At 56.2% G+C, this 13,123-nt stretch overlaps 1 protein-coding gene across 1 annotated transcript; it reads left to right on the top strand.

The window, feature by feature from the left end:
- Positions 1 to 1,198: 1,198 nt before the first annotated feature.
- On the top strand, positions 1,199 to 12,415 carry TOMM40 (translocase of outer mitochondrial membrane 40). The gene is made up of 10 exons (XM_014551835.2): positions 1,199 to 1,352; positions 1,449 to 1,731; positions 2,474 to 2,541; positions 3,010 to 3,102; positions 3,988 to 4,089; positions 4,760 to 4,865; positions 10,153 to 10,275; positions 10,429 to 10,505; positions 10,627 to 10,729; positions 11,748 to 12,415. The coding sequence occupies exons 2-10, from the start codon at positions 1,455 to 1,457 to the stop codon at positions 11,885 to 11,887; spliced, it is 1,089 nt and encodes a 362-aa protein (XP_014407321.2). The 5' UTR covers positions 1,199 to 1,352; positions 1,449 to 1,454; the 3' UTR covers positions 11,888 to 12,415.
- The last annotated feature ends 708 nt before the right edge of the window (positions 12,416 to 13,123 follow it).

Raw genomic sequence — 13,123 nt, 5'->3', positions numbered from 1 at the left:
ATAATTCAGGGGATAATGAGCAAAAATGCATAAGCCAAAAACAGCGATGGGTAAAGGAAGGAGAGGGGGAGGAGTCCAGGGCATGGTGGTTAATGAAAGGGAATCCGTGCAACAGCAGTCTAATGGGTCATGGACAGAAATAAACAGAACAGAGATAGAAATAACAGTAATTAATTATGAAGGGCCCAGGTTTAATGAATAACTGGCAATTGAGAATAGGCCAAAGGCAAAATTATGTATAATGTTGTAATAGGGGCTCAGGGTATGATGGGTAATAGATCTGAATGAATGAGCCGGGGGGATGAATAATGGAGAAATAGGGGTCCCAGGTATAATGGGTAGTGGACCCAAAACTTGATGGTTAGTTAAGGAAGGGCTGGAAGAACGATGGAAGTGAACTGACAGAAATGAGCTAACGGGGTTACAAGCAACCAAACTGAAATGAATGGGACGGAAGGCATGCTGGGTAATGGGACAGGAATGAATGGGCCAAAGATAGAAGCCGCCATGACTAGGGTGGGGGCGGAGGGAGAGACCCAGAGGGCATGATGGGTAATGAAAGGGGTGGGTCTACGGCAACTGTCCCGTTAAGTAGGTAAGGGGCATTGTGGGTAACAAGAAGCCGGACAGGGTTCACCTAATGGGTTAGAATTCTCCCGGGGCACTGTGGGAGAAGCTAGTACTTCCGATTTCGGTCCGCGACTGCGGACTACAGGGCCGCCCCTTTACCGCGGTGCCTGGTGGGATGCGAGGCCTGACCTTGCTGCCTAGCAGCCTCTGCCGCTCAACCCACCTTTACCTGTGTCCCTTGACCCTGGCACATTAGCCAATGAACACAAGAGGTTGATTACGCCACCAGGGTCGGGCCCCTGTACCTGTTGGAGCCAATTAGGATGCTGCAAGGGCCAAGGCCGACCAATTATCATGGCAGTTTCGCCGCGGGGCGGAGTCCAAAAGGGGAACGCCTTCTGGAATGGGGCAGAGGCGATAAGTCACTGGGCGTTGCAAAGTGCGCAGCACAGACCAATGGCGAGTGAGCACAGGAACCCGCGGCATCGCGAGCCAATCGGGGTGGGTGCCACGAGCCAATGGGAAGGGCGGGGAGGTGTGCTTTGACCTGTCTGAGAGTGGAAACCAACAGAAAAGGACGTTCCAAAGAGATGGGTGGGACTCTCATCCATGACTCCAATAGTAAGGCCAGGCTCTGAAGCTGGTGGGCGGACCCCAAGGCACGCTAAACCAATGGGCTAGGCGGGGCGGGGCGACGGTGGCGGCGGCGGCGGCAGCGGGTTCGGTTGCGCGTGGCGCACGGGGTGGGAGCGAAGCCCAGACCCGGAGGAGGCGCTGCCGCGGTGAGAACCGAGGCTCCGAGCAGGCGGGTGTTGGCTGGGGACTGGGCCTGGAGACTGCGGGCCTTGACCTCTGCCCTTTGACCTTTCCCCTTACAGGCGACCATGGGGAACGTGTTGGCCGCTAGCTCGCCGCCCGCAGGGCCGCCGCCGCCGCCGCCTGCGCCTCCCCTCGTGGGACTGCCGCCGCCTCCGCCCTCTCCTCCGGGCTTCACGCTGCCGCCGCTCGGGGGCGGCCTGGGCACTGGGGCTGGCGCAGGTCGAGGTTCCGAACGGACCCCCGGGACTGCGGCCGCCAGCTCTGGAGGGACCGCGGATGATGGGGCCTGCGGCTGCCTGCCCAATCCGGGCACGTTCGAGGAGTGCCACCGGAAGTGCAAGGGTGAGGGGCTAGGGGCCTGGTAGGGGTGCGATGGCCCGGATCTCGGGGGAAGCGGGAGCACATTGAGGACCTTAAGAATTGGCATAGACCATTGGAATAACTTAACAGAGCATTAGGAGTTGACGTTGGGATCGCGTGGTGGAACGTCGGACTTGGGGCTTAGAGCGATGGGATCAAATGGTGGAACCTCGGGATGGAATGCCAAAGCCTTAGAGAAAAGCCTTAGGAACCTCAGGATCCCCAGGAATCAGCCAAGCCAGCTTCATGTGGTTGAGAGGGAAACTGAGGCCCAAGGTCACAGTGTCAGCAAAGTGTCAGCAAGGGGCTAGTGGCGGTGGAACCCAAGGCTTAGGATCCTGGCTTGGAATAATTATGGTAGCAAAAGTGGTGGAGACTTACTGAGCACTGTTCTGGAATTCAGTATGTGTTAACTCATTAAATTCTTGCAATATTTCCATGTAGTGAGTATTTTCATCTTACAGATGATAACGTTTGACAGAGATATAAAGTGACTTGCCTAAGGTCACAAAGGTAATTCTGTGATTTGGATGCAGGCAAAGGCCTTGGTCCTGGGCCCATCCACTAGGCTATTCTGCCTCTTTGCTGGTTGGGGTACTTTGTGCAATGTGCTGCTTGTTCGTCCCTGGAGAAGGGAGAGCCGGCATGATAGGGAAGGAAGGGATGAGAGATAGTGTGTGTGTGTGTGTGTGTTGGAGTGTGATAGCATTTCTCTCTTCTTTAGAGCTGTTTCCTATTCAGATGGAAGGTGTCAAGCTCACAGTCAACAAAGGGTTGAGTAATCATTTCCAGGTGAGCCTTCCTGAGGCCATTATTCTCCAGAGGTCATCCCAGCCATTCCCCTGTATCTGCATATACAGCCCCCTTACTCCTCCTCCCTAAAGGTCTGGGCTCCTTGGTACTTGAAAAGACTCAGAGACACAGTGCCAGGCTGACTACTCAATGGGGGCCAGTGGTAGTGTTTAGAGATCCAGAAGCCAGAGATCCTCCCTTCCCCTACAACCAGCATCCAGGCAGGAATGAAGTACCAGGTATGCAGTCCCAGCCCTGGCACATCTCTTCTCTGAGTCTCTAATCTAGTCAGTCCACACCTCCCAGTCTTCATCCCCTGCCCAGCCCAGAGATGCCCTGATGGGGAAGCCAGATTGGCAAGTATCCCCTATCCCAGGTGGGAGGGGAGCTGTCCTGGGAGTGGGCTCAGCTGGGCTCCTGGGGGAGGGGGCACAGTCTCATCACCACAGCCCTCCCTCTTTCTCCCAGGTGAACCACACAGTAGCCCTCAGCACAATCGGGGAGTCCAACTACCACTTCGGGGTCACGTATGTGGGGACAAAGCAGCTGAGTCCCACAGAGGTGAGGTTCCTTTTGCCATTCATTCATTGTATCTTTCTTCTAACAAATAATGTAGCCAAACAGGCAAGCTAAGAACACTTTGTCAGTAGGAGGCCAGAGCTGCTGAGGGTGTTGGGAGGTGGGGACTGTGTCTCTCCAAGGTGCATTGGAATCTGGGTCATTTCTTCATCCTGACCCCCACCTCTCTGCCCAGCCTTGGGCTGGGCGAGTCCGGGGACACCCGGGTCACCAGACAGTAATGACCTAGAGGGGGCAGAGCTGGGTTGTAAATCATGCTGGGCTTTGAAGGCCAAGTTAGACATTTGAACTTTCACTAGGGGGCGCGAGAGAGCCATAGGAAGATCTGAAGAGGGAAAGACATGGTGGGATGAATGCTTTGGAAATAGCCTCAGCAGACAGCCTGAGAAATGTTAGGTTAGGGGAGTGAAGAAGGCAAACCTGGGGGCTTGTAAGGAGGCTGAGGCAGGACAAGGAGGAGTTGGGCTAAATTAGATCTCTGCTTATATTAACTATTTCCATTCAATACATTAGTTTATTCAACAAACTTTCCTTTTACCCCATTCTGTGCCCAGCCCTGTGCTGAGCGGTGCTGGGGACCTAGCAGTGACTGAAACAGCCATGAGGCTCATAGCCTAGCAGAGAAAGGGAACAGACCTGTCGCCAGATAGTAACAGTGCAGGGTGGGCAGGACTGAAATGGGGGAACCAAAGGCTGTGGGGGCCCAGAGAGGAGCCTAACTCAGCCTAGGTGGTCTTGGAGGCCTTCCTGGAGGAGATGAGCTCAGTCTGGGGCTTTCTAAATCTAGGATTCTCACCGAGGCCCATCATGCTTGTACTTCCATTAGTGCTCTGTCTCTGATCTCTAATCCTGCTCTCTGCCCCACAGGCATTCCCCGTGCTGGTGGGTGACATGGACAATAGTGGCAGCCTCAACGCTCAGGTCATTCACCAGCTGGGCCCTGGCCTCAGATCAAAGATGGCCATTCAGGTGAGTGGGAGTTGTGTCAGCTGCTCCCCCAGTCACCTTGAGCACCAAGCCCTTGTCGAACCCAGGAACCTAAGTTCATATGCCCAATGCACAGTGAGGCCAAACAAACCAAAACATCTGAGTTTGAAGCAGAGTACGGGTGGCTCAGACTTTAAAGACAGTTTTCAGGGAAGAGTTTTTAAAGGCAGATTTGGTGAGGAGGGCTGCAGGATGTGTGACTTTCTTCTGGTTGTTTGGAGGGGGGTCACAGGGTGTTATGCCAGGAATCTGGTGCCCAGCCTGAAGTTACATCCATCTGGGTAGGGCCTTAACTCAAAGACGCATTGTTCTGTAGATCACCTGAGGAGGAACTAGGATCCTGCCTTATCGCCAGCTCTGTTGTTTGACTGCTTTTCCTTTGCTTCTGCCTTCCCTCCCTTACTTGACTAGTAAATATTTGAACCTGCTCTTAGGGAGGGTCTAGGAGGCTGAAGCCTCTCTCCTATAAACAAGAAAACTGGACATGACATATATTTGTATAACTGAATCACTGCTGTATACCAGGAGTTAACACAACATTGTAAATCAACTATACTTCAATTAGAAAAAAAAAGAAAAAAAGAAAATAAGGGGATAAGGAAAGGCTTTTGTATCTGGAAGGGACCCTCACGCATCCCCTTCTCCCTCACAGACCCAGCAGTCGAAGTTTGTGAACTGGCAGGTAGACGGGGAATACCGGGGTTCCGACTTCACGGCAGCCGTCACCCTGGGGAACCCAGACGTCCTGGTGGGTTCAGGTAAGAGGCCCGGGGCTTGAAGGGTGGTTCAACCCCCGCCCCAGCTCAACCAGCAAATCCATTTCTTTCTCCCTCCCTCCTTTTCTACTATCCAAGAACTGGTCCATGGGCAAGAAATGTCTTGAGAACATTGGGCCCCATAGCATTGTGGGTGAGAAAGTGATTGAAGCCCCAGCTGTGCCGCTGTCTCAACTGCGATTATATGCACTTTCATCAGTTCTGTGGGCCTGTTTCCTCATCTGTAAAATCAGATTGCCTCACAGGCTTGTTGAGTAGGTCATGGAAGTTCATATGTCTGGAGAGCTTCAAATAGGGTTAAGCATGTGACAGGTCCCAAGATGAGCTGCTCTTGTTACTACTTGTGGGGCTCTGGGGTTGCCTGGGGGCAGAGAGCAGATCCCAAGGCGGGTGGGGTCTACGTGCAGTTGTGGGGAAGCAAGTGAGTCTGAGGTGGAAGCTGACGGGGTTAGCTGGGGGCAGGGACCGGCTGACTTCTTCTGTCTGTACTTCTCCGCTTTGGTTCCCTTTTTTTTTTCTCATCTCTAGGTGTCTGCCTTTGATTTCTCTACATTCATTTAGTGAGTGTTTAGCGATCACGTACTGTGTATATTCTAGACCCCAAGGGTAAGGTGGTGAACAAAGGAAAATTAAGTTCGTCCTCTGGGAGCCTCCATTCTCCTGACACAAGTAAAGCAGCATATAAAGAAAAGACGTAGTGATGGAGTGATGTGAAAAGATTACAGCCTCAGGAGCAGTGGGTGGAGTCTGCAGAAAAGGCTTCATTACATAACTAATGTTTGCACGAAGACTGAGGGGTGTGAGGGAAGGTGTCAAGCAAATACATGGGAAAAGAGCTTTTCAGCTGGAAGGAACAGCAAGTGCAAAGGCTCTGAAGTAGAACCCTTTACTGGAACGTCAAGGAAGATCCGGGCTGTAATGAAAAAGGAAGGAGGGCAATGAAGGCCAAATCATATAAGGCTTTGTAAAACTTTGGTCTTTACTCTGAGTGAGTCTGAGGTCACCAGAGGATTTTGAGAGGAGCAGGCTCTGACTTAGCTTCTAACGGGACCCCTTGTGCCAACACATGGAGACTGGACCACAAGAGGTTCCAGCCTGGGGACAGTGGAGGGGGGGAGAAGTGATGTACTTTGAAGCTGGAGCAGTGGGGATTGCTGATGGATTGGGTGTTGGGGATAAGAGAGAGGTCAGAAATAAGAGATCAGTCCCCTTCTTTTTGGCTTGGACCACTGGAAGGGTGGCGTTGGTTCCCACCTTGTGGCTGGGCCCTAGGCTCTTGGGCAGTGAGCGCTGAGTGAATGCATGTGTGAGGTGGGAAACCAGGATATCTGGGAGTCCCCAGGGAGAGCCCTCACTTCTGCCTTCTGGAGGCTCAGGAGCCTTTGCAGAGGTGTCACCTTTGAGCTTCCAGAAGAAGGGGAGGAGAGGAGCCGTGAAGGTGAGGAGAGAGGGACGGGCTGGGAGATGGGAGGCTGGGCATGAGAGGCCTCCTAGGTGGGCTGCATCCAGGGGCCCCAGAGCGGGGGTCCTGTCCCCTCCACCCTCCTCTTCCACCTGCTCACACGCTCACTGCAGCTGGACCACAAGAGCTCTTCTGGAATCACTGTGTTGTTTCTTCCCCGGTCCCCTCTCTTTCATCTGCCATCCCCACTGCTTGGAATTCTTTCTGATCTTGACATGGCTGAATGAACGCCTCTCAGGACACACACCACCCTCGCTGAGAGACCTTCCTTGGCTAAAGTGATGTTCGCGTCTCCGTGGTAGCCCTTCCCTCTGAAGTGGTCTCGCTCTTCCTCACCTGCCTCCCATGCTAGGACGTCAGCTCTCTCCAGGCAGGGAGTCATCTGCTTACTCACTACTGTCTGCGCAGCACCTGGAACCATGCTGGGAACAGAGTAGGTGCTCAGAAAATGCTGAGTGATGGTTACAGCGCAAGCTGGTTTCCACCTCCTGCCCTTTATCAGGCCCAAAGCTTATCGTGCGCACTTTGTCCCTCATTCGAGGCACTAGGGGTAGAGCGTTGAGGAAACAAGTGGTCCTGTAGAAGCTCACAGAATCCTCAGCAGCCCTGTGGGGTCGGTGCTGCTGTCACCCCCAAGTCATCGAGGCACACAGGGACAGGTGCTTCCCCAAGGACATCAGCGAGTCCACCTCCAGAGTTCCGGCTCCTCTAGCACTGGCCCGCGCTGTGCAAACACTCACCAGCGTCGTCCTTCCATCTACCCAGCGCTGGCCTCTCCTTCCCTCTTCCCTGGAGCCCAAGGCCACTGGTGACACTCTCATCTCTCAGTTCTTACAGGTGTCCCTTCCTCCCCCCGAGACACTGATCAAAACTACTGGGCCCGGGTCAGTGCTGACCACCTATAGTTGGTGGCTCTGCCCCCTCTGAGCCTCAGTTTCCTTGTCTGTCTCTGGGGCACAGTAGCAGTGAGCACATCTTCCTAAGGGAGCAGTGGGAGAGCCCAGCTTCGGCCCTGAGTACGGGGCGAGCTACGCCTAGTTAGGGTGCACTCCCACCATGGGTCGGGGCTCAGTGTTCCCACAGATGAGGAGAGCAGGGCTCAGGGGTGAAACGGACACAGCTAGGAAGCAGAGGAGCTGAGATTTGAATTGCAGCCTCTGCCTCACTGAGGAGCCCATCGTTTCACTTCAGTTCCCTCCCATGGCCTCAGTTCCTCCCCTGGAGCCTCTGCTTCATTCTGAGCACCTCGCGCACCTGTGCCTGTTCTGGGCCTGGGTGGTGCTGGGACCCAAAGCCAGAGAGCCCCTGCCTGCCCTGTAGGTTTCCGGAGACCAGGCTCCTTTTCCAGGCCAGCTGCACTCTGCCCCTTGCCCACGGCCTCCTCTTTGCCCACAGATCGCTGACTCACTTCCTGTCCTTCTTGTGGGGTCTTGAGCTCCGTGGTTTCTCCCTCGCTGCTCCAGACGTCGCAGAATGGCCCCGGTTGAGAACCACTGGTCTTGACAAAGCTCCTTCCTCGGGGAGCTCCCAGGTCATGGGGGAGCTGGGTCTGGACGCAAGCAGGAGGGAAAAGCAGAGCAGCTTGAGGAGACAGAGATGCAGGAAGGGCTGGAATGCTCAGGCCTGTGAGGAGCTAAGTGCTGGACAATGAGCTGTAAAGCCCTCGGAGGAAAAACATCCCGGCGCAGGGCAACCACGAGCCAGAGGCCCAGGGAACGTGCTTGGGGCGCAGAGAGAGCGACTCCATAGGGCGACTCCATAGGGCACGGGGCAACCAGGAGAGGCTCGGGCCGACTGCAGGAGGCCAGGGCTATGCGGCCGCAGTGGTCCTGTGGTGATGGCAGCTTCAATCCCACGGAGAGAAAGCAGGCAAATCCAGGAAATGGCTTCAGTGCAAACATTTACTTTCCCAGACGAAGCAGAGAGACTGGTACACCCAGCCGAAGGGATGGTGTGTGCATGGGCTTGAAGGCAGAAGAGAGCTCCACGTGTTCCTGCAGCATGGCCAGCTGTGTTATGGGATGAGACGATGGCTCTCTCAAAGCTGGGGACCAGCCATATGGGGCCTTGCACCTGTTCCGTGAGGAGCCAGGGTCTCCTTGGCATTGGGGAGCCTGAGCAGGGGGAGAGCGGGGTCAGGTCTGTGCTTGAGCAAGATCCCTCTGTCTGCTGCGTGCAGGGTTGTTTGGAGAGGGTGAGAGTGGGATCCAGGGAGCAGAGGACGAGGCAGTCCCAGGAGATGGAGGGGGAGTGGGAGAGAAGTTTGGGGGTCTCTCAGTCCCAGTAGTGACCAGAGACTCTTGAGTTGAAGTCCCTGTGTGAACTCGAGATAGTCAGTTTTCTCTCTCTGGGTCTCGGGTTCCCTTTTATCGAAGGAGAGGGCAATCCGGGCCAGAGGTGTGCTGGTGATGATTTAACAGGCAGCTCCAGGGGTAGGAGTCAGGAGGTAGATCTGTATCATCTACTTGTGGGGTGAAGAAATGGACAAACTCACTCACTCGAGCCCTTAGGGATCCGCTCCAGCCCACCCTGACCCCAGCTGCCCCAGAAGACACCACCAGGTCCCTGGCCAGGAACCCTCAGCCTCCCTCAGTTCCGCTGGTGGCCGCCCCTTCCCAGGTGTGCCTGCACATGTGAGCGGCCCCAGATCCTGTCCTACCCGTCCCTGTCCTGCTGCCTCCAGCCTGTCCCCAGGCTGGTGCCTCTAATCTCTGGGAAGCATAGTTACATCTCCTGCTTCCTGTCTCTAGCTTGACACCTTGTGCTCCTGTCCCCTAGGCTTTGTACCACCCACCCCCAACTCTGGGCCTGTCCTGTCCCTGCCTGTCCCCACCTTCCTTTCTGTCCTGTATTCCTTCTTCTCACTGAGCGTCTATCTCTAAGCTTATCTCCAAGCTTATCTTCCACTGAGCTCAACTGCTCCATCTCGTCAGGTTAGGAATCTTCATTCCTCCATCCCTCTCCCTTTCTGATCATTTTCCTGTCACTACAGAGTTGTCTTTTGTTTTCCGCTTCTCTCTCTCTCCCTCCGCGTACCCCCTCTGTCTTCCTCCCTGGTTCTTCCCCTCTGCAGAGGTCACTCTGGTGTCTAGTCTCTGGGGCTTCAGAGACAGACACGAGTGAGTCTCTGTCCTCGGGCTCAAGGAATCAGCGCAGTGGTGAAGTCATTTGTTAACATACACTCAGGGAGCCTCAGAGCCATCCCTGCTGCCGAGGAACAGAGGAAGTAGACCTCAGCAGGGCCCATCCTCGTGATTGCTGGGTGCTGGCTGTGTAGATACTGCTCCTGCTTCCAGCCCTGAGCTCTTCCTCACAACCTTGCCAGGTGGTCCTTGCCAGGAGTGATGCCAGAGGCCTGAGGTTCCTCCACCAGCAAGTGGTGGGGCTGGGATCTGAACGCAGGCTTTCTGGCCCCCCGAGGTGTGCTCTTACCAACCTGTACCCTCTTACCTCTCCTGGCGGGAGAGCAGTTCAGAGCCTGGGCTTGGGAGGTGGAGAGGCCTGGAGTCTGCCCCTGACCCATTTTGTGACCTTGTGGAGTGACTTAATCCTTCAGCCTCTGTAGGCTCCTCCGTAAACGGAGGCACATGAATGCAGAGTAGCTGAGGTCCCACGGGGCCTGGGAGGCTGACCTCAGGGTCCTGTGAACCACTTGAGCAAGGAGCCTGCTTGGGAGGCCTGAGGCAGCCCTGAGCCTCTCGCAGGGGCAAGTCTAGAAGGCTGCCTGGAGCAGGAGTCTAGCCTGGCACTGTGACAAGGCGGAAACTAACCAACAAACCAAGTGTTAACTTACCGTCTCCCCTGCAGGAATCCTCGTGGCCCACTACCTCCAGAGCATCACGCCGTGTCTGGCCCTGGGCGGAGAGCTGGTCTATCACCGGCGGCCCGGGGAGGAGGGCACTGTTATGTCACTAGCTGGGAAATATACATGTGAGCCTGGGGGCCCTGGTCACCTGGGTCTGAAGGAGGAGGGGGCTAGGGGCCTGGACTCCTGGGTCTGAGGGAGGTGGAGGAGAACCTAGATTCCCAGATGCCCAAGCCCTCTTGGTAACCTGCCCCACCCACCGCCTTGCTCTCTTACAGTGAACAACTGGGTGGCAACAGTAACGTTGGGTCAGGCGGGTATGCACGCCACGTACTACCACAAAGCCAGCGACCAGGTGAGCTAGTCCGGGGACTGGCTGTCAGGGTATGCTTGCCGGGCACGGGGTGCTGGGGGCTGCTGTGCCTGAGATTCGCACCCAGGAGGCTGACTCGCCTGTGTTGTCCTGGCCCCTCCAGCTGCAGGTGGGTGTGGAGTTCGAGGCCAGCACAAGGATGCAGGACACAAGTGTCTCCTTTGGGTACCAGTTGGACCTGCCCAAGGCCAACCTCCTCTTCAAAGGTACAGGCCCCCATTTCCTTACTTGGGAAACGACAGGTGACTCAGCTCTGAGGGGGTGTCTAGACCAGGGGCGATGGTAGAGGGCATCATGCCGGCCCCCCAAATTACCCAGGGAGGGTAGGTGCCTGGGCCCCAAGCTTTGTATCTACCACCCTCCCTCCTCACCCCACCAGTGGCCCTCTCCCAGTCTGCACACCTGGCCCCTTCTCTCTTTTTATCATGAGTGGAAGGCAACTTGGAGCACAGCCAGCCCACCCCATATCTCCCATTTGGGACGTTGCACAGCCTCAGCCAGATCCAGAACCTTCCCCCAGGCTCACCGACTCTAGTCTCAAGTTTTTTCTTGGACCTCAGTGCTTCTCAGGCTTGGGGTGTGTGGAGATTGCCCCAGTAAGGCAGCTTCAGTCGGCCTGGGCCAGGGCTTCTCAAGGCAGCAAGGAGGCCCAGTGAAGGGTTTGGGGTTTTTTTGTTTTTGCCTCTGAAGCCTGCCTCCCCTGCTTGCCTGCTCGAGCCCTCGCTCTGCGGGCAGTAGCCTGCTGTCAGAGGCTGGGTTTGGGTTACGGCTCTGCTCTCCTCAACTCCTGGTCAGTGAGTCCTCCCTCCGCACTGTGCGGGAATGGCACCAGGTACTTGCACACCTGTCAGGTTCTGGCACACAAGCCCTAGAGGAGAGTTCAGTCTTTCATTCAGCAGATACTCAGCACCGCTCTGTGCCCAGCTTTGTGTCGAGGGGGCTGGGGACACAGCAGTCACCAGGCCCTGTCCCCATCCCCAAGAGCTAACAGTGGGAGGGACAGACCCATCCCCAGAGAGCCGCAGCAACCTGCTGCAAACAGGACCAGAGTGGATGCTGGGGGGGCTCTCCGGAGGTGGGGTGCACTAAGCTCAGAGCTGAAATTCTTGGGGTGCGTTGAGGGGCTTCGGGATGATGGGGACCGCATGGACAGCAGTCTGGGGCAGCTCCTGGGGACAGAGCAAGAAGCCAGCACGTGGCTCATACACAGCTATCTGCCGGCAGGCTCCGTGGACAGCAACTGGATCGTGGGTGCCACGCTGGAGAAGAAGCTCCCACCCCTGCCCCTGACATTGGCCCTCGGGGCCTTCCTGAATCACCGAAAGAACAAGTTCCAGTGCGGCTTCGGCCTCACTATTGGCTGAGCCCCTCCTGGCCCCTGCCTTCCACGCCCTTTCTCCTTCAGATCCCACCTCCCCCTCCCCCTGCCATGGAGGGGAGACCTGAGTCCCCCTCCCCCTCCCTTCCCTCCCTCCTCGGGGGTCAGGGGGACAGCGGAAAGGAGGGGACCCATCACCCCAGCAGCTGAGGGGGGATTCTGGAACCACGGGCGCTTCAGGGTTCAGAGTACCAGGGGCAGCGTGCCCCGCAGGCCTGGAGGTCCAGGAAGGGATTCTGGAATCGAGGGGCACACGGGATTCTGAGCACCATGGGGCAGAGGCAGCCAGACAACCTCAGGGAGGTGTTGGGGTGTTCCCATCCCCCAAAGGGCCCTGGGCCCAGCCCCAAGGGGGCAGTAAGCAGAGGAGCTTCCCACCCCCAGTCAGCCCGCCCTGCCCACTTGCCCGCCCACCCTGCATATAAATCATGTTTATAAGTTATGGAAGAACTGGGACATTTTACAGAAAAAAAAAAAACAACAAAAAATATACATGAAAAAAACCCAAGTGAAATGGGAGGCCTCTGTTTTCCTACGTGTGATGTGTCTGTGGCCCCGTTTGGCCTATTCCATCCACCCGACCTCCCCACAGTGGCCGGCAGGGGGGCACAAACCGCAAGGGAGTCAAGTCTGGTCATTGGCCAGAGCCCAGCCCAGCACGGGGACGGGCCTGGCCCAGGGTCACACAGCCTCCTTGTGACTTTCCCAGCCGCCGGGGACATCACAGGCTTCCCTCCCCAGGAGGGCGTGGTCCTGTGGTCACTCACCTCAGCTTGGCCTGGCCAGCGTGGCTGCAGAGGACTTTGTCCCTAAGAACTAAAGCAACAGGGATGAGGCTGTCTCTGGGTGCAGGGGTGGGGGCAGAGGGCTGGGACTCCAAGATTTTTCCAGGTTCCAAAGAGGGCAGAGGATGAAGGTGTGTGAAGACTAACAGGAAGATCAGAGCTTTTGAAAAGCTTCACGAAGTATTCAAGCACCTGGAAGGGCTTCAGAATCAGTTACTACCCTTGGGAAAAGGCCGTGGGCTTCTGGCCCCTGGTGGGGAGGGAGGGGGCTGGAGTCTGATTCACTGGTGGGGACAGGGGGGGCTGGAAGCAGGGGAGGCAAGCTGACACCCCTGACCCCACTCCAGACAGAGGAACTGAAACCCTGGCACACACTGTCTGCGGAGGGAGGCCACTGACCAGTGATGACCCCTCACGGCTCAGAGAAGCCACCCAAC

This window comes from Camelus ferus, chromosome 9 (genome assembly GCF_009834535.1).
Source record: "Camelus ferus isolate YT-003-E chromosome 9, BCGSAC_Cfer_1.0, whole genome shotgun sequence".
Taxonomy (NCBI): domain Eukaryota; kingdom Metazoa; phylum Chordata; class Mammalia; order Artiodactyla; family Camelidae; genus Camelus; species Camelus ferus.
Note: the sequence above shows the minus strand (reverse complement) of the source record. Positions and strands in the feature narration are given on the sequence as shown.